Source organism: Anomaloglossus baeobatrachus, chromosome 4, assembly GCF_048569485.1.
Source record: "Anomaloglossus baeobatrachus isolate aAnoBae1 chromosome 4, aAnoBae1.hap1, whole genome shotgun sequence".
Classification (NCBI taxonomy): Eukaryota; Metazoa; Chordata; class Amphibia; order Anura; family Aromobatidae; genus Anomaloglossus; species Anomaloglossus baeobatrachus.
The window spans coordinates 653,805,173-653,828,558 of NC_134356.1; the positions used below are offsets into that span (position 1 = coordinate 653,805,173).

At 43.4% G+C, this 23,386-nt stretch overlaps 1 protein-coding gene across 1 annotated transcript in view; it reads left to right on the forward strand.

The window, feature by feature from the left end:
- COL5A3 (collagen type V alpha 3 chain) overlaps positions 1 to 20,242 on the forward strand; it is a 307,612-nt gene extending 287,370 nt beyond the window's left edge. Inside the window, exons 61-66 of the mRNA XM_075346486.1 lie at positions 4,564 to 4,617; positions 8,497 to 8,752; positions 10,762 to 10,874; positions 14,446 to 14,514; positions 14,866 to 15,099; positions 16,983 to 20,242. Coding sequence (XP_075202601.1) covers positions 4,564 to 4,617; positions 8,497 to 8,752; positions 10,762 to 10,874; positions 14,446 to 14,514; positions 14,866 to 15,099; positions 16,983 to 17,129 — 873 coding nt within the window. The 3' untranslated portion in view covers positions 17,130 to 20,242. The remainder of the gene's footprint in view (positions 1 to 4,563; positions 4,618 to 8,496; positions 8,753 to 10,761; positions 10,875 to 14,445; positions 14,515 to 14,865; positions 15,100 to 16,982) is intronic.
- The last annotated feature ends 3,144 nt before the right edge of the window (positions 20,243 to 23,386 follow it).

The following is a 23,386-nucleotide window of genomic DNA, read 5'->3' on the forward strand; positions in this document are numbered from 1 at the left end:
ACTTGCTGGGTGTGCTAGTGCGCCGGGGACAGTAAAGGGTTACAGTCACTGCAGCCTAGCTGAGTGACTTTATTTATTGGGAACTACCGCGCCGGACGCTCCGGGAGCGGCGGCGCGGCTGGGACTTGTAGTGCGCCGGGGACTTAGCGCCGACCGCGCTTTTACGGCGGCGGCGCTTATAAATCCAGTCCCCGGCTTTTGCGGCCTAGCTCCGCTTCGTTCCCGCCCCCACCCTGTCAATCAGGGTAGGGGAGAGACGCTGTACAATCAGCAGCGCCGAGGGCTGGAGCCTTATTTACATGCTCCAGCCCTCTCACTGGACACTGTGGGACGCCGGTTTCCCGCTCTGACTGGGGGCACGCCCACGGCCCGCCCCTACTCACACGAGCTGGAGAACTCAGCTCCCCCAGTGGAGGAGTCAGCTTCACAGCAGGAGAAGTCCCATTTCAGTAGCTCAAACGTATATTGAGTATTGTTCTGGCCACGCTGACTTCAGAGAAGCAGTCCAGGAACACCACGCTTCCCAGATAAGCGTTTTCTCCAAACGTATTGAGGATACACGTTATCACTTTCCCCTGACGTGGTCAAGCGTTGGACCCAGGGTCCAAAGGTGGATTCTCCAATCTCCAGGCTTGCGGCTAGAGCCATAGTTGCAGTGGAGATGGGACTTCACTTACAGATGCCATTGACAGACAGATGGACTCTGGTTGAAATCTGTCTATGAGGCTATCGGCGTGTCGGTTGCTCCGGCATTCACAGCCGTATGGGCACCCTAAGCTTTTCAGCTGTTCTTGCGCAGCTGGTCTTGAGCACATGTACATCTGTGCCGCAGGGGCGTCCGTAACCTCGCAATGTCTGCATTGCGACTTACCCTATTATTGCTGTCCTGGAAGGACAGTCGAGGTTTCGGTCCTTCCCAGGCTCGGGCAGGTCCCAATTGTCCTCGTCCAAAAGGGCTGAAAGGCCTCAGAGGGGCTCAGCTTCCGGCCGGGCTCAATCACGCCCAAGGAAGGCAGCCGGAGGAACCGCTACCAAAGCGGTCTCCTCATGACTCTCAGCTCTCTCATCTCTCCGCATCCGCGGTTGATGGCAGACTCGCTCGCCTTTGGCGACATTTAGCTGCCACAGGTCACAGACCGGTGGGTGAGGGACAGTGTGCCCACGTGCACAGGACAGAGTTCTGTTCTCGTTCTCCGACTCGATTCTTCAGAACGTCCCCACCTCCCCACCGAGCAGATGCTCTTCTGCAGGCAGAAGGAGTGGTAATCCTGGTTCCTCTTCAGGAACAAGACACGGTTTTCCTCCAATCTGGTTGTGGTGCCAAAAAAGGTGGGCTCTTTCCGTTCCGTTCTGGACCTAAAACTGCTCAACAAGCACGTGGAGGCCAGGCGGTTCCGGATGATACCCTCCGCTCCGTCATTGCCTCAATGTCAAGGAAATTTCCTAGCATCAATAGACATCAAAGATGCTTATCTCCACGTGCCGATTGCTACAGAGCACCAATGTTTTTCTACGTTTCGTGATAGGAAACGACCATCTTCAGTTCGTAGCTCTGCCATTCGGGCTGGCGACAGCCCCACGGGTGTTCGCCAAGGTCATGACGGCAGTGGTAGCAGTCTTGCACTCACAGGGACACTCTGTGATCCCTTACTTGGACGATCTACTTGTCAAGGCACCCTCTCAAGAGGCATGCCAACTCAGCCCGAATGTTGCCCTGGAGACTCTCCAGACGTTCGGGTGGATCATCAACTTCTCAAAGTCAAACCTGTCACGACCCAATCACTAACGTATCTTGGCATGGAGTTTCATACCCTCTCAGCGGTAGTGAAGCTTCCGCTGGACAAGCAGCGGTCACTACAGAATGGGGTGCAGACTCTCCTTCAAGGTCAGTCGCACTCCTTAAGACGCCTCATGCACTTCCTCGGGAAGATGGTGGCGGCAATGGAGGCGGTTCCGTTTGCGCAGTTTCATCTGCGTCCACTTCAATGGGACATTCTCCGCCAATGGGACGGGAAGTCAACATCCCTGAACAGGAAAGTATCCCTTTCATAGACGGCAAGGACTCTCTGCAATGGTGGCTTCTTCCCACCTCATTATCACAGGGAAGATCCTTCCTACCACCGTCTTGGGCGGTGGTCACGACAGACGCGAGTCTGTCAGGGTGGGGAGCGGTTTTTCTCCACCACAGGGCTCAGGGTACGTGGACTCAGCAGGAGTCCACCCTTCAGATCAATGTTCTGGTAATCAGAGCAATGTATCTTGCCCTACTAGCCTTCCAGCAGTGGCTGGAAAGAAAGCAGATCCGAATTCAGTCGGATAACTCCACAGCGGTGGCATACATCAATCACCAAGGAGGGACACGCAGTCGGCAAGCCTTCCAGGAAGTCCGGCGGATTCTGATGTGGGTGGAAGCCACGGCCTCCACCATATCCGCAGTTCACATCCCCGGCGTAGAAAACTGGGAGGCAGACTTCCTCAGTCGCCAGGGCATGGATGCAGGGGAATGGTCCCTTCACCCGGACGTGTTTCAGGAAATCTGTCGCCCCTGGGGAAGGCCGGACGTCGACCTAATGGCGTCCCGGCACAACAACAAGGTCCCAACCTTCATGGCACGGTCTCGCGATCAAAGAGCGCTGGCGGCAGACGCCCTAGTGCAAGATTGGTCGCAGTTCCGGCTCCCTTATGTGTTTCCACCTCTGGCACTCTTGCCCAGAGTGCTACGCAAGATCAGATCCGATTGCAGCCGCGTCATACTCGTCGCCCCAGACTGGCCGAGCAGGGCGTGGTATCCGGATCTGTGGCAGCTCACGGTCGGCCAACCGTGGGCACTACCAGACCGACTAGACTCACTGTCCCAAGGGCCGTTTTTCCATCGGAATTCTGCGGCCCTGAACCTGACTGTGGGCCTTTGAGTCCTGAATCCTGGCGTCTTCAGGATTATTCCACGGGGTCGTTGCCACCATGAGACAGGCTAGGAAGCCCACGTCCGCTAAGAACCACAGAACGTGGAGGATATTCTTATCCTGGTGCTCTGCTCAGGGAGTGTCTCCCTGGCCATTTGCATTGCCTACCTTTCTTTCTTTCCTGCAATCTGGGTTAGAAAAAGGTTTGGCGCTCGGCTCCCTTAAAGTTCAGGTATCGGCGCTATCCGTCTTTTTTCAGAGGCGTTTGGCACGCCTTCCTAAGGTGCGCACGTTCCTACAGGGGGTTTGCCATATCGTTCCCCCGTACAAGCGGCCGTTAGATCCATGGGATCTGAACAGGGTACTAGTTGCCCTCCAGAAGCCGCCCTTCGAGCCTCTGAGGGAGGTTTCACTTTCTAGACTATCCCAGAAAGTGGCTTTTCTGGTAGCGATCACATCTCTTCGGAGAGTGTCTGAGCTGGCAGCGCTGTCATCCAAGACTCCCTTCCTGGTCTTCCACCAGGACAAGGTAGTGCTGCGCCCCATTCAGGAGTTTCTCCCGAAGGTGGTATCCGCTTTTCATCTTAATCAGGATATCTCCTTGCCTTCGTTTTGTCCTCATGCAGTTCATCGGTATGAGAACGATTTACATTTGTTAGATCTGGTGAGAGCACTCAGAATCTACATTTCCCGCACGGCGCCCTTGCGCCGTTCGGATGCACTCTTTGTCCTTGTCGCTGGTCAGCGCAAAGGGTCGCAGGCTTCTAAGGCCGCCCTGGCTCGATGGATCAAAGAACCAATTCTTGAAGCCTACAGTTCTGCTGGGCTTCCGGTTCCATCAGGGCTGAAGGCCCATTCAACCAGAGCCGTGGGTGCGTCCTGGGCATTACGACACCAGGCTACGGCTCAACAGGTGTGCCAGGCAGCTACCTGGTCGAGTCTGCACACTTTCACCAAACATTATCAGGTGCATACCTATGCTTCGGCGGACGCCAGCCTAGGTAGAAGAGTCCTGCAGGCGGCAGTTGCCTCCCCGTAGGGGAGGGCTGTCTTCGCAGCTCTAACATGAGGTATTTCTTTACCCACCCAGGGACAGCTTTTGGACGTCCCAATCGTCTGGGTCTCCCAATGGAGCGACGAAGAAGAAGGGAATTTTGTTACTTACCGTAAATTCCTTTTCTTCTAGCTCCTATTGGGAGACCCAGCACCCGCCCTGTTGTCCTTCGGGATTTTTGGGTTGTTTCGGGTACACATGTTGTTCATGTTGAACGGTTTTTTCAGTTCTCCGATATTACTCGGAGTGAATTTGTTTAAACCAGTTATTGGCTTTCCTCCTTCTTGCTTTTGCACTAAAACTGGTGAGCCAGTGATCCCACTGGGGGTGTATAGCCAGAAGGGGAGGGGCCTTACACTTTTTAGTGTAATGCTTTGTGTGGCCTCCGGAGGCAGTAGCTATACACCCAATCGTCTGGGTCTCCCAATAGGAGCTAGAAGAAAAGGAATTTACGGTAAGTAACAAAATTCCCTTCTTTAAAAAGTAGTTTTCTGATGACAGTTTCCGTATAAGACTATTGTTATCTAAAATCCACTCTTGTATCAAATCAGTTTGTAACATGTTAAATGTGATTAATAGCTGCTAATTAATAATCTCTTTATTTAGGGACCTATAGGTATGAGAGGAGACAACGGACAGCCTGGCCCTCCTGGACCAGCAGTAAGTACCTGGATTTTAGTTACAATCTTCATAAAGTTTATAATGTAACTAAAATGTTTTTCAAAGCAAAAATATTACTTTAAAGGGAACCTGTCACCAGATTTGGGGCCTATAAGCTGCAGACACCACCAGTGGGCTCTTATATACAGCAGTCTAACATGCTGTATATAAGAGCCCAGGCCACTGTGTAGAACGTAAAAATGACTTTATAATATTTTCCTAAACGGTCGGTACAGTGCAGACTGGTCAAATGGGTGGTTCCGTTCTCCGGGTGCGGCGCCTCCTCTTTCGGCCATCTTTATCCTCCTTCCTCTGAAACCTGGGTGCATGACGCGTCCTACGTCATGAACACAGGCCGGCATTGAGGTCCTGCGCAGGCGCAGGGCAGATCAAAGTATTGTAGTGCCCTTTAACCCCTTCAGCCCCCGGGCACTTTCCGTTTTTGCGTTTTTGTTTTTTGCTCCCCTTCTTCCGAGAGGCGTAACTTTTTTATTTTTCCGTCAATCTTGCCATATGAGGGCTTGTTTTTTGCGGGACGAGTTGTACTTTTAAATGAAACCATAAGTTTTACCATATAGTGTACTGGAAAACGGCAAAAAAATTCCAAGTGCGGAAAAATTGCAAAAGTGTGATCGTACAATAGTTTTTGGGATATTTTATTCACTGTGTTCACTATATGGTAAAACTGAGCTATCTATGTGATGCCTCAGGTCAGTGCGAGTTTGTAGACACCAAACATGTGTAGGTTTACTTGTATCTAAAGGGTTAAAAAAAATTCACAAGCTTGTCCAAAAAACGTGGCGCACGTTTTGCGCCATTTTCCAAAACCCGTAGCGTTCTCATTTTTCAGGATCTGAGGCTCAGTGATGGCTTATTTTTTGCGTCTCGACCTGACGTTTTTAACGGTACCATTTTTGCGCAGATGCTACGTTTTGATCGCCTGTAAGTAATTGCATTTTGCGCAAAATTTGCGGCGACCAAAAAATGTAATTTTGGCGTTTGGAATTTTTTTTGCCGCTACGCCGTTTACTGATCAGATTCATTGATTTTATATTTTGATAGATCGGGCATTTCTGAACGTGGCGATACCAAATATGTGTGTATTTTGTATTTTTTTAACCCTTTAATTTTCAATGGGGTGAAAGGGGGGTGATTTGAACTTTTAGGTTTTTTTTATTTTTTTTAATTTTTTAACACTTTTTTTTTTTTTTTATTTACTAGTCCCCCTAGGGGGCTATAGCGATCAGCAATCTGATCGCTCTGCACTATCTGCAGATCTCAGCTACAGAGCTGAGAACTGCAGATTTGCTGCTTTACTTTCAATGCCGGCTGTATTCCGGCATTGAGAGGAAGTGAGTCATGTTAGCTACAGGCGTCATCACATGACCCTGTGCTACCATGGCAACCACCGAAAGTCACGTGATCATGTCACGTGACTTCCGGTGGGGTCGGGGTAAGTGACTGTCATGGCTGCGCCCATATACATATCGCTGCCAGATTTTGGCAGTGAAATGTAAGGGGTTAATGGCCGCGGGTGGAAGAGATTCCACCCGCGGCTAGCAGGCACACATGTCAGCTGTTGATAACAGCTGATATGTGCGCGGATCGCGGCTGCCTGCTGGCGGCAGGGGGCGGGGCTTACCGGCACATGATCCATGACGTACCCAGTACATCATGGGTCGTTAAGGGGTTAAATGTCTCCTAATGATAATTTCAAGTATTTTAATGATGACCACAAACTACCTTATTCTGTGTATTCTGGCGTTCAACTTTGTTTTCCTCCTCACAATCACACGCCTCTTTCTTATTGCACTTTCTCCTTTCCTCTTCTTGGCTTCTTTTGATCCCTTTTCTCTTATAGAAGGCTGTGGATCTTCTCTGTGAAGCCTCCAGCAGTCGTCCCCCATCATGTTAACCTTCTATTTTACTTAGCATCGTCGTTCCATCTACTTTATATCCCGATGAGATCTTTCCTTGCTGTTTGCTAATAGCACCAAGGTTTTTAGGAAAGTCGACCAAATGGGAATGTAACAAAATATAACTTCAAATTCATCAGACAACCCAAGGCTGTGGAACGTTTCAGCATGTTCTCCATGATAGACATACATTTTGGATCTTTGTTGTTACCTAGAAATTTTTAACTAGGTCTTTAAAAGAATCCCAAGACCTTTTCTCAAGAGCTTTCATTTTTGTTTCAAACACCTCGTCTTTCATAAGTTTCTGAATATCCAGCCCCACTTAAATTCCTTCCTTCAGTTTTGCTTTGGACAGTCCCTGAAACTTGGTGCACAGGAACTCGAAAGTCTTTCCTCCTTTTGGTAGAGCTTTCACAATTTGCTTCATCAGTCCAAGCTTAATGTAGGGTAGTGGCAGGAGAACTTTAATGGGATCAACTAAACTTTCCGAAACTATGTTCTTGAGTCCAGGGTACAAAGATGTTCTCATTGGCCAACGTTCTTGGCTCCAGTGGTGAGTCCTATCCCGGCGGTCCCATACACACTAATGCATGGGTACTTTGTGTATCCTCCTTGATTCCCAAGGAGCAAAGTGAGAACTTTCAGATCACCACATATTGACCATTCTTGATCCTCATAGTTAAGATTCTTGAGAATAAAGCTTTCCTTCAAGTGCACAGAATGCCCTACAGACACTGATGCATACTCCATGCCATTGTGCAGTAGCAGGTTTCAAACTTTTCTGAGATCAAATAATAAAGAGTCTCCTCTCGCTCACTTTGTACTTAATGTTAAATTTTTCCTTCAGCCCAAAAACATCACTTCTTGAGAAAAGTATGGAAGAAATTCCTTTTCTCTGCTTTTGTACCAGGATCTACAGGTTCTTTTCCTTTAGTCTAGAGCCTAAAAGTTCTGCAGAATGTTTAGGAAGGTCCAAGTCCCTGACTAAATCATTTAATTCAAGCTGTAAAAAAGGGGTTGCTCGTTGCGACCAGCGTGAAGAATCCTGCTCTTCATGTTCTGAATCTTCTGAATTAGGTGACGGGACAGGTATTTCTGAACAATGAGGCAGGGGGTGAATCACTGGCGGGAGGCCTGGGTATATAATTTGAATCCCTCCAAGTTGCATGTACAAAAGTAGTAGTCATCACTATGATCATGCAAAAAGGGTCAAAGTTTGGTTCAAGAAAAAGCCTATGAAGTCAGTGTGGAAAAAACTGTATGTGTTGAAATTTTTTGGAGTTCTCTGATCGAAAGTATATAAGAATTACCTTTTACTTTTCAAACAATTTTACCCTTGCCAACCTGTGTTGGCAACCTATTAGGCAACTGAGTATTTTGACCATATCATCATTGTTATGCAATTTTCCCAACTCCAAGCTGTTTGATCTTGAGGGCTTACTGTATGGAGCAGATCAAGTGATGTGTATTTGTGTAATGAAGAGGTTGTGGCCTGAGCATATAACATCCTTTACCTTTTTATCAAGGTGTTCAGAATTATTAGGTAGCTTGTTTCCTCAGGCAAAATGGGCCAAATAAGAGATTTAATTGAATCTGAAAAGTCAAAACTTGTTACACATCTTCCAATCACTGGACTGTAATAGGTTTTGTTGCAAATAGTCAAGAGGGTCCCAAAACATGCTTAGAAAAAAAAGGTGACATTAACTAAGATTTCAGAACAAAATTGGAAAAACTGTGGAAGCGCATATTCAGGTTAGGTAACCTTTTGGACTGACCAAACAGCACTGTACAGTTGTTCAATAATTAATCATCAAAAATACAAATTGCTTAATACAGTAATTGTGTACATTGGACTCTGTTTCCCTAGCAAATAATATAGGGAATTCAAGAAAAAGCTGTTATTAAAAAACTACCTAAAACACCTGAGCTGTAAAGGCCATAATTGCCATGTTATCGATCACAGGGCCGTCCAGCGCAAACCATTCAACCTCTCCCCTACGAGACATTTGATGGCACAAGAAAGCGACGGCGCCACTCTGACAAAATGCAAGCAGACGAAGGACTCACAGATTATATGTCCGACGGCATGGAAGAGGTTTATGCCACACTGGGATCCTTGAAAGTAGAGGTGGAGCAGATGAGGTGGCCAGTTGGGTCGAAAGAAAGTCCAGCAAGAACGTGCAAGGAGCTTCAAATGTGTCATCCCGAATACAAGGATGGTAATGCCAAATGTTGGCCTATAATAGAGACTGAAAGAAGGAATGAGAGGACATATAGAGAGAGGATATGTGGAGCAATAGCAGGATATAGGAGAGGATATATGCAGTAACAGGAAGAGAAATAGGAGAAGATATATAGAGTAATATGAGGAGTTATATGGCAGGATATATGGAGTAATATGAGGAGTTATATGGCAGGATATATGGAGTAATAGGAGGAGATATAAAAAGGATATATTGAGTAATAGGAGGAGATACAGGGAGAGGATATATAGAGTAATAGGAGGAGATATAAGGGAAGATATATGGTGTAATAGGAGGAGATATATGGTAGGATATATGGAGTAATAAGAGGAGATATGGGGAGGATATATGGAGGATATATGGAGTAATAGGAGGAAATATAGGGAGGATATTTGGAGTAATAGGAGGAGATATAGGACAGGAAATATGGAGTAATAGCATAGGGTATATGGAGTAATAGGAGGAGATATAAGAAAGGATACATGGAGTAATAGGAGGAGATATACGGGAGGATATATAGAGTAACAGGAGGAAATATAGGGGAGGCTCTATGGAGTAATAGGAGGAGATTTAGGCAGGATATATGGAGCAATAGGAGGAGATATGGGGAGGATATATGGTGTAATAGGAGGAGATATGGGGAGGATACATGGAGTAATAGGAGGAGATATGGGGAGGATATATGGAGTAATAGGAGGAGATATAGGGAGGATATATGGAGTAATAGGAGGAGATATGGGGAGGATATATGGAGTAATAGGAGGAGATATGGGGAGGATATATGGAGTAATAGGTGGAGATATGGGGAGGATATATGGAGTAATAGGAGGAGATATGGGGAGGATATATGGAGTAATAAGAGGAGATATGGGGAGGATATATGGAGTAATAGGAGATATAGGGAGGATATATGGAGTAATAGGAGGAGATATGGGGAGGATATATGGAGTAATAGGAGGAGATATAGGGAGGATATATGGAGTAATAGGTGGAGATATGGGGAGGATATATGGAGTAATAGGTGGAGATATGGGGAGGATATATGGAGTAATAGGAGGAGATATGGGGAGGATATATGGAGTAATAAGAGGAGATATGGGGAGGATATATGGAGTAATAGGTGGAGATATGGGGAGGATATATGGAGTAATAGGTGGAGATATGGGGAGGATATATGGAGTAATAGGAGGAGATATGGGGAGGATATATGGAGTAATAGGAGGAGATATGGGGAGGATATATGGAGTAATAGGAGGAGATATAGGGGAGGATATATGGAGTAATAGGAGGAGATATAGGGAGGATATATAGAGTAATAGGAGGAAATATAGGGGAGGCTTTATGGAGCAATAGGAGGAGATATAGGCAGGATATATGGAGCAATAGGAGGAGATATGGGGAGGATATATGGAGTAATAGGAGGAGATATGGGAGGATATATGGAGTAATAGGAGGAGATATGGGGAGGATATATGGAGTAATAAGAGGAGATATGGGGAGGATATATGGAGTAATAGGTGGAGATATGGGGAGGATATATGGAGCAATAGGAGGAGATATGGGGAGGATATATGGAGTAATAGGAGGAGATATGGGGAGGATATATGGAGTAATAGGAGGAGATATAGGGAGGATATATGGAGTAATAAGAGGAGATATGGGGAGGATATATGGAGTAATAGGTGGAGATATGGGGAGGATATATGGAGTAATAGGAGGAGATATGGGGAGGATATATGGAGTAATAGGAGGAGATATAGGGAGGATATATGGAGTAATAGGAGGAGATATGGGGAGGATATATGGAGTAATAGGAGGAGATATGGGGAGGATATATGGAGTAGTAGGAGAAGATATAGGGGAGGGTATATGGAGTAATAGGAGGACATTGTAAGTTTTGGGGTATTAGTGAAGATAAGAGTAAAAAAAGGAAAGTTTGTGAAATGTGTTATTTAAGGCAATATACATTTTATTTGTCATTTTAGGTGAATACTGGATTGATCCAAACCAAGGTTGTAACAGAGACGCCTTCAAGGTCTTTTGCAATTTTACAGCGGAGGGAGAAACCTGCCTATATCCTGACAAAAAGTTTGAGTCGGTAAATATAAGGAAAAAAATGCTTTGAATAGCTTCATACTTCCTATAAGACTGTCACTATTATACAGACGTGGGCAAAATTTTTGGTGCCCTTCTGTTCAAGTAATAAAAACCCACAATGGTCACTGAAATATCTTGAAAAGGACAAAAGTAATTTTCACTTTAAATGTACAAGTTATCAACTAATGAAAATAAGGCAATGCTTTTAAATTGTGGTTCAACAAAAAAATAAAAATCTACTAAAAATGGCCTGGACAAAAATGATGGTAACAGTAGAAAAGATTAAAAATAATGTGACCATAAGGACATGTGAAACTAAAGTGTGTCCTGTAATTAGCATCACTGGTATCTACAACTGTGTAATGTCAGTCTGCCTATTTAAAGGATGAAAAGTAGTCATTGTGCTGTTTGGTATCATGGTGTGTAGCACACTGAACATGGACCAAAGAAAACTAAGGAGAGAGTTTTCGCAGGAGATTAGAAAGAAAATTATAGATCAACATGTTAAGGGGTAAAGGCAATAAGACATCTCCAAACTTCTTGATGTGCCCGTTACTAGAGTTGTAAATCTTATTTAGAAGTTTAAGGTCTCTGGGACTCTAGCCAAGCTCCCTGAACGTGTCAGCAAAAGTAAAATTGATAACAAATTGACGGCACTGATAATACAAATGGTAAACTAAGAGCCCAGAATAACTTCCAAAGAGCTTATAGATGAACTCCAAAATCAGATCGCACCATCTGTCACGGTCTTGCCCAAAGTGGACTTCATAGAAGAAACCACTGTTGAAAGGAAATCATAAAATAGTGAGACTGGAATGTGCCAAAATGCAATTTGACAGACCATAAAACTTCTGGGAGAATGTCATTTGGAGAGATGAAAGAAAAGCGGATAGTTTTTGGCAAGTCACATCAGCTCTATGTTCACAGATGCAAAAATGAAGCATACAAAGAAAACAACATGGTGCATTCTGTAAAACATGGCTTGATTATGTTTTGGGGCTGATTTGCTGCATGGTGTTTTGATTCTGTGCCACATTCAATGAAATCTCAAGACTACCAAAGCATTTTAGAGCGAAATATGCTGCCCAATGTCAGAAAGCTTAGTCTGATTCACAGGTCATAGGTGTTACGGGGGGCTGTCTGATAATAACCTAAAGGAGTATCAGACAGTCAGGGTCCACCGTGCAAAGACTTTGCTGCAGACTATGGCAGAGTGCAATACCTCTGTTAACTCACAGAAGGATATAATAAGTAAGTAAAGCAATTCCTCCCTTACTTGGAGGGTGTGTGGAATGATCTCTGTTAATAATCACAGAGACAAAGGCAATGTGTGCGAAATGGCACCTACCTAGGTCCGCTCTTCTAGTGGTGCAAAAGAGACGAACAGCAGCGTAAGCCGCACAAAGCTCCTACCTGCGTTCGCTCCACTAGTGTGCGAGGACACGAACCACTAGATATGGCACCTGCCTAGGTCCGCTCTTCTAGTGGTGCAAAAGAGACGAACAGCAGCGTAAGCCGCACAAAGCTCCTACCTCTGTTCGCTCCCCTAGTGTGCGAGGACACGAACAACTGCCAGACGCAGTATAAGGAACGTTACCCTAGCGGCAACGTCCACCTACGAGTCGAATCACAAGGCCCAGCCAGACCATGTGCCTCAGGCACCTGCCTATGTCCGCTCCCCTAAGAGGTAAGGATACGGACAGCAGCCGAAGCTGTAAGGTATAAGAATGCTACCCTGCCGGTAGCGCTCACCTAGCATAGACAGAGGAATGCCTAGAGGAACGCACACAGAGCGTCTACTCTTATGCATGAACCAAGAGGACTGAGCGCCATGCGGCGTGCGTCAGGGTCTTATATAGACTCTGTGCCTCATCCAAGATGTAGGACACCAGAGCCAATCCGCTGCCAGAACGACAGGAGTGACGTCATGCTGGCCTATCACCGAGCAAGGCGTCACAAGCACATGACCAGCGACCAATCGGCATAGAAGGTGTCAGAGACATGTGACCTCGTGTCAGCGATGATGTCACCCGCACATGTGCAATGGCTCCAAGATAGGACTTAGTCTCCGGCGCTCGCACATGTGCAGTAGAAAGAAATCTGGACTTAGTCTCCAGCGCTCGCACATGTGCAGTAGCAAGAACTCTGGACATAGTCTCCAGTGCTCGCAGCAACCGTAACAATAGGTCCACCAACAGGATAATGACCCAAAATACAGCTAAAAACTGTCACATGGAGTTTTGCACAAACTTTGCCAACTGTCATAGCAGCATGTGGCTCTGTTCAGATTGCAGATTCTGCCACTCCACCCGATGGTTTCTTTGGTGTCTGTGATCGACACAGGAAGACTCAGGTGTCGACCTACTGTGTGCTGATTCATAGGCAGGCTAGCAAGAGTTAATCTCTGCTAGTCTGTTTGCTCCTTAAAATCACATGGTATGGGGAGACCTATCACATCTGCTCCCCTCTTATTTATGTTGGTGGAATCCTTCTACCCATGCCAGCTTTAGTTTATTCTATGCTGGTCTGTGAGCTGTCGTATCCGAGACTCTCTGGTGAAAGTTGTGCTTATTGCTTGGAACAGTTGTGGAGTTTACCTCTGTTGTTTTATACTTCCTCCTTGTCCTTGTTTTTCCTCCTGAATCTCTTATTGTCTTTACTTTTGTGTGTGCGTGCTGTGTGACACAGTTCTTGTTTTCCCTTGTCTGTCTTTGTCTGTTGGTTTTTATACACTCTTGTCTCGTTTCTCCGGGGGGGAGGGGGAATCAGATCAGGACTGGTTAGGAGCAGGGGTCAGGAAGGAGACTCAGGCACCTGCATCATTAGGAGTACCCCTGAGATTAGGGATAGCATGGGGTCCTCTAGCTAGTAGGACCGCTTAGGAGCCCCGGTTCCCCGCTATCCCAAAGTCATTGTGACAAAAACATCCAATAATAGCTAAAAGCAAAGCACTGGACTATTTTGACAAGACTTCTATGAGCCCTGATGTAAATTCTATAGAACTTCTGTGAAGGGAGCTTAAACAGACAGCTGGATTAGTTTGCTCTTGAGGACAGAGGATAGTGGATGGTGCAGAAGTCACATTGAGAGTTGCAAAAATTGCCTGAAAAGTTTGTGCAACAAAATATTAGGTTAAGGGAATCATCATTTTTGTGCAGGCCTGTTTTCATTTTATTTTTTTTTATTTTGAACTAAGATTCAAACCAATGTCTGATTCTCAGTTTCAATTTATTGACAATTGGGGCTTTTCTTACTTTAACAGCGGGGTACCAACAATTTTGTTCACGTCTGTACATTATACGTATTGGTAACACGGGTTTTAAGGTGGCCCTGAAATATTAAGACTCGGCCACTTGACGTGATAGCACATAAGAGTGTTCCTAGCATTACCTATGGATGACAAATGGAAATGGACCTTGTTCTTTTTTGGTTAGTAACTGAACTTGTCTAACCTAATACTCATCATTTCTAGTGCCCAATTTCTTCTTCTGTAGCACTTCTTGATTGTCCTTTGCTGTGAATGTAATGTTTATCACAGTTTCTATTACTCGATCTTGTTCTTGTTTCACCAGGTTAAGGTTGCAGCGTGGAGCAAGGAAACCCCAGGTGATTGGTACAGCACTTTCAAAAGAGGAAAGAAGGTACATTAATTGTATTCCCTATTATTCCCTATATTTGTCATGGGTGTGTCACACTCATAGACAGTCCTGTAGTGTGCAGCTGTAGGACACCTAGAGAAGTGCTGATGATTAACTGCTGGAAGGTGAGGATTCCGCAGGGTCCTAAAAGGAAAGGGATTAACCCCAAGCAGAGAAGAAGAGAATGTCAGGGAGCAGTTTGTGCGGCCAACTGCTGCTACCTTCTACAACCGGAAACCACAGGACTTTCTGTCAAGCGTAACCCACCCAAGACAATATTCTATTCTATTTTTTTTACAGAGATCTTTCTCTCTTTTACATATTAAGTAGAACATTTTCCTTACATTCTCACAGTTCCAGTACATCGATGCGGATGGTAATCCTGTCCATGTGGTACAGATGACATTCCTGAAACTACTGAGCGCTGTAGGCCATCAAACCTTCACTTATCATTGTCAGCAGTCTGTGGGATGGTTTGATTTGTCAAAGGGAAACTATGACAGGTCGATAAAGTTGAGGGCAGACAACGAGGAGACGCTTTCCTTCAGCCGTACACCACAGCTAAAAGCGTTACATGATGGCTGTCAAGTAAGTATGAAATGTCTATCATGGAATGGTAGAATTGGAAGGGACATGAGGGGCATCAGGTCCAACTCCTGTGTGAATGCAGGTTTTCCTACCATCACAGCTATATGTTTATCCAGCTTCCGCTTGAAGATTTCCATTGATGGAGAGCTCACTACCTCCGTTGTTTGCCTGTTCCACTCCCTGACTGCCCTCACTGTCAGAACGTTTTTCCCAATGTCTAATCTGAATCTCCTTCCTTTTAGTTACATCTAATTGCTCCTTGTAATTTCTTGTGTTGAGAATAGGGTAGTTCCCTCTATGTGACTAAGTTTCATATATTTGTAGACCGCCATTAAGTGTCCTATCAGCCTTCTCTTTTGCTAACATAACATTCCTGGTTCATTTAGCCGTTCTTCATATGACATGGTTTGCAGACCTTCTACCATCTTGGTTGTTTTTCTCTAGACTTGCTCCAACATATCATTGTCTTTCTTGAATTGGGGTACCCAGAACAGTACACAGTATTCCAGGTGGGGTCTGACCAGGGCAGAGTATAGGGGAATAATTACAGCTCTTGATCTAGATTCAATACTTGTCTTGCTACATCCTAGAATTCTGTTGACCTTCTTAAGGTACCGTCACACATAACGAGATCGCTAGCAAGATCGCAGCTGAGTCACGGTTTCCGTGATGCAGTAGCGATCCCGTTAGCAATCTTGTTATGTATGATACCTACCAGCGATCAGGCCCCTGCTGTGAGATCTCTAGTCGTTGCAGAATGGTCCAGGCCATTTTCTTCAAAGGCGATATCCTGCTGGGCAGGACACATCGCTGTGTTTGACACTGTGTGACAGGGTCACAGTGACTGCTGAGATCGTTATACAGGTCGCTACTGCGACCTGTATTGTTCCTGCATCGCTGGTAAGATCTGACTGTGTGACATCTCACCTGCGACCTCCCAGTGACTTACCTGCGATCCCTATCAGGTCGCATTGTTTTCGGGATCGCTGGTAAGTCATTGTGTGTGACTGGGCCTTTAGCTGTAGCTCCGCATTGTTGGCTCATGTTGAATCTAGAATCTACTATTATGCCCAAGTCCTTTTCCCCTGTGCTATCACCTCAATCTATTCTTTCCATACCATATATACTTTTTACATTTCTTTTACTCAGATGTAGGATTTTGCATTTGTCCCTGTTAAACACCATTCTGTTTGCCTCGGCTCATTTTTCAAGTATGTCCAGATCCTTCTGAATACAATCTCTTTCCTCTCTAGTGTTGGCTACTCCTCCTATCTTAGTATCATCCCCAGTAATTCTGTTGTCCAAATCATTTATAAAGATATTAAAAAAGCACTGGCCCCAGGACAGAGCCTTTAAGCACCCCACTTTTAACTATCCTCCAGGTTAATGTGTAGCCATTTAGTATTACTCTTTGTGCACGATTATTAAGCAAGTTGTGAATCCATGTAACTGATTGATTGTCAATTCCGTACTTGATCATTTTTTCAATTAGGAGGTCATGTGATACTTTATTGAATGCCTTATTGAAGGGAATTGGGAATCCTATGACCTTCTGATTGCAAAAGAAAACATGTTATGCTGTAAAAAACATTATTTTTAAAGTACAAATTTTCTATTTCTTTTGAAAATGATTGCTTTTGTAGAACTTCGGACGATAAATCAAGTTTAGGTGTTAACTTCATGATCATCAACATTTCTAGCATCTTTCCGAAATCAAAAGTCATGAGTTGATATTTCTTTTAGCTCAACTAAACTATTTGTTGAATCTGCCTCTAGATTTACCAGTTTCTTGTCCAAAACTTAGAAAAAGGATATTGATAATGATAACAGTGAACAAAAAATCTAGAAGTCATTGTATCTAATGCTTTACCTTCTCATTACAGTATCGTAAAGGTATGGAACAAACGGTGCTTCAGATCAACACCTACAAGGTGGAAAATCTACCCCTCAGGGACGTTGCTGTCAGCGACTTTGGAGACAGCAGTCAAAAGTTTGGCTTTGAGTTGGGGCCAGTCTGCTTTAACGGCTAATTTAAAAACATAACTGATAGACTGCCAAACAATTTTCCCCTTCCGGAAAAAGGAACTTGAGTTTCACGGCCAACAAACATCTAAACAAATCCATTGGTCATCGATTGAAAAAAAGATTCATCCATGTGATTTTTTATTTTATATATTTGTGATTTATTAACTGCAGGGGATTCTAGATGTCTTGTTACAGTGAGGGCGCACAGTACTAAATATATGTGGTATAATTATTGCTTTGAAGACCTGGATGGAAAACATGCCACCATAAGTTGAAAAGATCATCAGCACAATAGCCACTGTACAGTACTGCGGTCATATTTGATATATGCAATTACTTCCGCTCACTCGAAAATCTGAAGCAGTCCTGGATTTGCACTGGCGCGTAATGGTCCTATCTGGTTGTCTCCAGTTACAGAACTTTCTGCAATAGTGATCCTAATGTCTTCAGCCGACATCAGTCAAACACTGAATACATACTTTTTGTAATCTGATAATGGCACGTGTTGTATATCTAGTCAGAAACCCCAAATTTGCAGAGGTTTAATAGGTTAGTGACATCTACCTCATGTAACAGAAATTGCTCCTTAGGTCACCATGGGAGGAACAGGTGTCACTAACCATATTGACGTAAATGTACTGTATATTTTTGTGTATAGTTTTTAAACTCCATATTAATCTTTAAAGATGGGCTCTGTGTATTAAGGTAAAGGAAAAAAAAATTATATTTCTTCAAACTGTTCCCTACTGTCATTGGTAACTCTAATCAATACTTAAGTCAGCCATACTTAATCCTCTTAACCTTCATGGTAATCTCAAATCTAGACATTTCTCAAAATATAGTTCATCTTTTCTTTTGTAATATGAAATCTAAGGGGTCCAAGACTTTTTTCTAAAAGTTATTTCTGTTCTTGACGTCTCAACAACTCTTCGAGAGTATTCTTTTTTGACAATTACAATGTATGCTTTGACAGAGTCGTTTGGTATATATTGAGTTAGCTACGTCACCCCCCCCCCTTAACCAATTTGCACAAAAGAGGTCTTTAGGTGCTCAATCTGTAGACAAGGCCTTCTTATTTGGTTAAGGCTAGGCCTGGTAAAACCCCAATTGTCTAGGTCAAAACAAGTGCTGCAACGAGTTAACTCAATATGTATAATCAAACATCTCCAGAATACCACATTTTTTATAATCAACTCCTGATCTATAGAAGAGTTTTAATCAATTCTTTAAAGAGATCCCTCTTCAGAAGACCTTTTTCTTTGCAAATTTGGGTGTTGGGCTCCAAAAGATGTTTAATAGAATTTTGAGTCTAAAATAGGATATCCCTATTGGTTATAAAGAAGACTTTTTCATACTAGACAAGGAGAACAACAACATAACCTCAAATGTCAATTTTGGCCATCAAGACAGTATACAAAAAAAAATCCAAAGATAACAAACGAGGTAGAAGAGGATTAGGTGTTTCTCTGCCTAATATTCTATGTATTAAACTTGCATGTAATTTACTCATGTGTTCAGTAATGATTTGATTATTCTTGCTACAAGTAACAAACCTGTGTCACCATGTACACAATACACTACTGATGGAGGGGTCATGAGTACATTTTAAGCCAGTGCCAGAGGGAAGACAAGACTTTCCCATAAGAATTTCAACTATATTGTTGGGTTGGGTTTACCAACCCAACACCGGGGAAGTCATTGATACATACAACAGTACCATATCAAATCAGACAAGTTGGCATCCACTACAGTGGAATTGTTGACATTACGTTCCAAAAAATATGTGCGTCCCTTAAAATAGTCATGCCGGTGTGGGCAATGATAGATATCCATACATTTCTTACAATTTATTTATCAATCAGTATGTGAACAAATGCAATATATGTAACAAATAGAGCGACAGAACCTATGAGCACAAAAAAAAAGTGCTGTCAAGTTCAGTCCCCTTTTATGGTGCTCGTATATAAAACAGAACTCTAGCTTTATGTAGGGAAACTTTAGCTAAAATATTTATTATATGAAACATTTAGGAATGAGAGCCTCCAGTATTTTCCACCAAGACATTATTTTCTATAAATCGCCTTGCTACTCAGGAAACCAAAAAAATGTTGAACAATTTTTCCTCAAATATATAATGTTAGTATCCAGGATCGGTAAGTTATATGTACAAGCTGTGTTCACCATCTGGCTTTGAAAGTCTTGCACCTTAGTTCACTCTGTAAAGCCCAATGAGTACAGACCCTAAAAACAAACATAGTGTTGTGTATGACATGAATGATTTAGCTATAAGTTTCCTTTCAAAAGATCTAACGACAACTATATGCCTTAAAACTGTATTTCTCCTAGGAGGACGACTTATCACTCACCATGAATCACAGTGCCCTGTCCCACAGAAAATGGGACCGTAATGGGGGTATACATATACCCCTAAAAATGTAACCTTACAGATCCTAGTGACCACAAAAGGGAAAACATGTCAGTTGGTGACATGAAGTATTTCGACCACTTCTGATATTTATGGTCCTTTTATATGGGCAGACAATAAATTACCCACAAAGTGCACCAATTGAGGTATAGCAAATCGATAGACACTAGCTTAGCAACTTTTAAATGCTGCAATTATCATGTGGTTTTTCATACAAATGACGTACATCAGTTTATTTGAAACTCTTTACATTGCACATGCACCATTTTCCCGATCAACGACAATGGAGCATTATCAATTGTTATATGATCGCTGGGCCTGTTTACAGTGATTGGGAAAGAATGCATGAGCGATCAACTTCATTGGTGGGTATCGAGAATGAGATGTAAGATTTGAACTACTTTGCTAATCTAAATTTAAAAAAAAAAAAAAAAATAGTTTCCCGTTAATTGGATGCAGTTTTCGAATTGGTTGTCGCTGCAGGATCTGGAAAGCTAGTACTGTGATTGGCTTTGTTGCCTCATCGAACAATCCACTGTTTTATCTTGTTCCATGATTAAACATGTTGCTACTAATTACTGACCAAATGCAATTTTTTATTTTTTTTTTACAAAAATAAAACAAACGTTTTATATGGTGCTAGAACAATTATACCAAATTTGTATTATAAGAATAAAAAAGACTTTAAATTAACATTTCATGGCTGTTAATGTGTGATATTTGGGGATTGTAAAATGACCAGTGGTTGTTCCACTTTAGGCCGGGGTCACACTGGCGTAGAGCATAGTGAGATAAATGTATGCTACATTACTCACAAAAAGTTAGACATATTTGGTTTCGGGTGAAATTTCAGGATGATCACAATATGCACCAGAACCTTTTCAGGTGAGCTTAAAGGGAACTTGTTACCAGCTATGCGTGGGTGATGCGTCCTACATTATCCACATAGAGGCCTCAATGGCGCTCCTGCGCAAGCGCACTCTGATCTGCACTGCTGATATACTGCAAAGTATTGTAGTACATGCACAGTTTTTGACCTTTCCTTGAGCCTGCGCATTACAGTACTTTGCTCTGCCCTTAGCATGACAGATCAAATTGTGCATGTGCAGGAGCGCCATGGATTCCTCTATGTGGATGATGTAGTAGGATGTGTCATTCACACACAGCTGGGAAGGAGAACAGCCATTGGACCCCACCGCCTCCTAGGTGGGTATTATAAAGGTGTTTTTTTACATTATAAAGAGCGGCCTGGGCACTTTCAGTTGAAACCAGAAGTTTACACTACAATACACTACCTAAAAAGACACATCTGCAAGTTTTTCTTACTATCTGACATGAAATCAGAATAAATCTTTCCCGTTTTAGGTCAATTAGGAACCAAAATTATTTATATTTGCCAAATGCCAGAATAATGAGAGAGAAAATGTTTTAAAGCATTTCTATTCTGCAAAGTCAAACGTTTACATACATTAAGATTATTATGCTTTTAAACCATATGGGACAGCCCATATGATGATGTCATGTCTTTAGAAGCATCTGATAGGTTTATTGGCAACATCTGAGTTAATTAGAGATACACCTGTGGATGTATATTAATACACACCTGAAACACACTGCTTCTTTGTGTAGCATCATTGGAAAGTCAAAAAAAAAGTCAGCCAAGATCTCATGAAGAGAATTGTGGACTTTGACAAGTCTGGTTCATCCTTGGCTGCAATTTCCAGATACCTGAAGGTGCCTCGTTCATTTGTACAAACAATTATACGCAAGTGCTAACAAGATGGGAATGTGCAGACATCATACCGCTCAGGAAGGAGATGGGTTCTGTGCACCAGAGATGAATGTGCTTTGCTCAGACACTTTGCCAGGAAAAAGCCATTACTCCAAAAGAAACATAAAAAAGCCAGATTAATGTTTGAAAATGCACACAGGAACAAAGAGCTTAATTTTTGGAGACATGTCCTGTGGTCTGACAAAACTAAAATTGAACTGTTTGGCCATAATGACTATCATTATGTTTGGAGGAAAAAGGGAGAAGCTTTGAAGTCTAGGAACACCATCCCAACTGTGAAACATGGGGGTGGCAGCATTATGTTGTGGGGTTGTATTGCTGCCGGAGGGACTGGTGTACATCACAAAATAGATTGCATCATGAGGAAAGAAGATTATGGGGCAATACTGAAGCAACATCTCAAGAAATCAGCCAGAAACTTAAATCTTGGGTGGACAAGGGGCTTCCAAATGGACAATGACCGTAATCAAACAGCTAAATTGGTTACAAAGTATCTTAAGGATAACAAAGTCAATCTTTTGGAGCGGCCATCACAAAACCTTCATTTCAATTCTATTGAAAATTTCTTGGCAAAGCTGAAAAGGCCGTTGCGAGCAAGACCACCTAACCTAACCAGTTATACCAATTCTGTCAGGAGAAATGGGCCCAAATTCCTACCAATTCCTACCTGTGAGAATCTTGTGGAAGGATAGCCAAAATGTTTTACCCAAGTCATACAGTTTATGGGGAATGGTAACAAATACTAATGTAAATGGAAATGTATGTAAAACTTTGAATTTGCAGAAAGAAATAAAAATGCCTTAATCTCTCTCTCTCTCAATCTTGGTTCCTAATTGAAACGGGAAAGGTTTATTTTCATTTCATGTCAGATAGTGGAAAAAAAGCCTGCAGATGCATCTTTTTAGATCGTGGATGGAAATTTCTGGTTTCAACGGTATATAGACCATTCTACAATGCTATATATATATATAAGAGCTCAATGGTGGTAGCTGCAATTTATAAGGGAAAATACAGGTGACAGGTTAATTTAATGTGACCTTCTCTAACCTTTTAAAAGCACATGTCCAACTGTTCAATATTTCAGTACTTTTTGCTATGTGAGTACTGTTCTCTCAAAAGGAGCTTAATAGCAAAATTGTCAACAGGTGTTCAATCCATGAATCACCCATTAAATTTCGGGGTTCAGTTAGCAGTGGTATTAAACAGTCCCCCTCATCATGCTGTTAACATTTTGACATGACATCAAGATTACACCTAACAATTGATTAGCAGGACCACGCCATTGCAGGCTTCAAAAAGGATGCTCTCAGACTGAAGTGGCCACTGAGCTTAGAGTGTCACAGAGTGTTATCAGCAGGTTGCAACAGAGATACAGAGAGACTGGAAAAGTCACTTAAAGGCATAGAAGTGAATGTCCTTTGGCCACATCTCACATTCATGACCGCTTAATTGTGAACAATGCCCTTCTGAACCAAATGTTGAATGCCACACAATTCCAGGCATATTTAAGGAAGGTGAGAGGCACCCAAGTGTCACGTCAAACCATTCAAAGCCATTTACATCAGCATTGTCTGCGTGCTAGATGACCTGCATGGGTACCTTTTCACAGCACCATGGACAGGCGTTGTTACGAACCAGCGCCGCCATAGCCTCAAGCAGCCTGCTGCAGTTCCTGTTGCGCCCAGGCGCCGGCTGCCATTCTTGGCCGTGCCTCGGGTCGTCCAGTTGGCTGCTCCTTCCACCACGTCTAAGTGTGGAGAGGCGGCTAGTGTGCATGCGTGCGCCGATTTACCCCAGCCAGAGTCTAAGCCCGGTGTTTTGCCTAGTGAGCATGCTCAGCCTGATTGTGTTATGTCTGAGACTAAGTCCGCAGTTCAGGCTACTGAGCATGCTCCCACAATTAACCCTAACAGCCTCTTTGCACAGGTACTTGGACTTCGTGCTGTGTCTAAGTTCTGCGATGTGCCTACTGAGCATGCTCAAACTGATAGTCTGCTTTCTGAGCCTGTTGCTCAGGCTACTGAGCATGCTCAGGCACTTAGTGC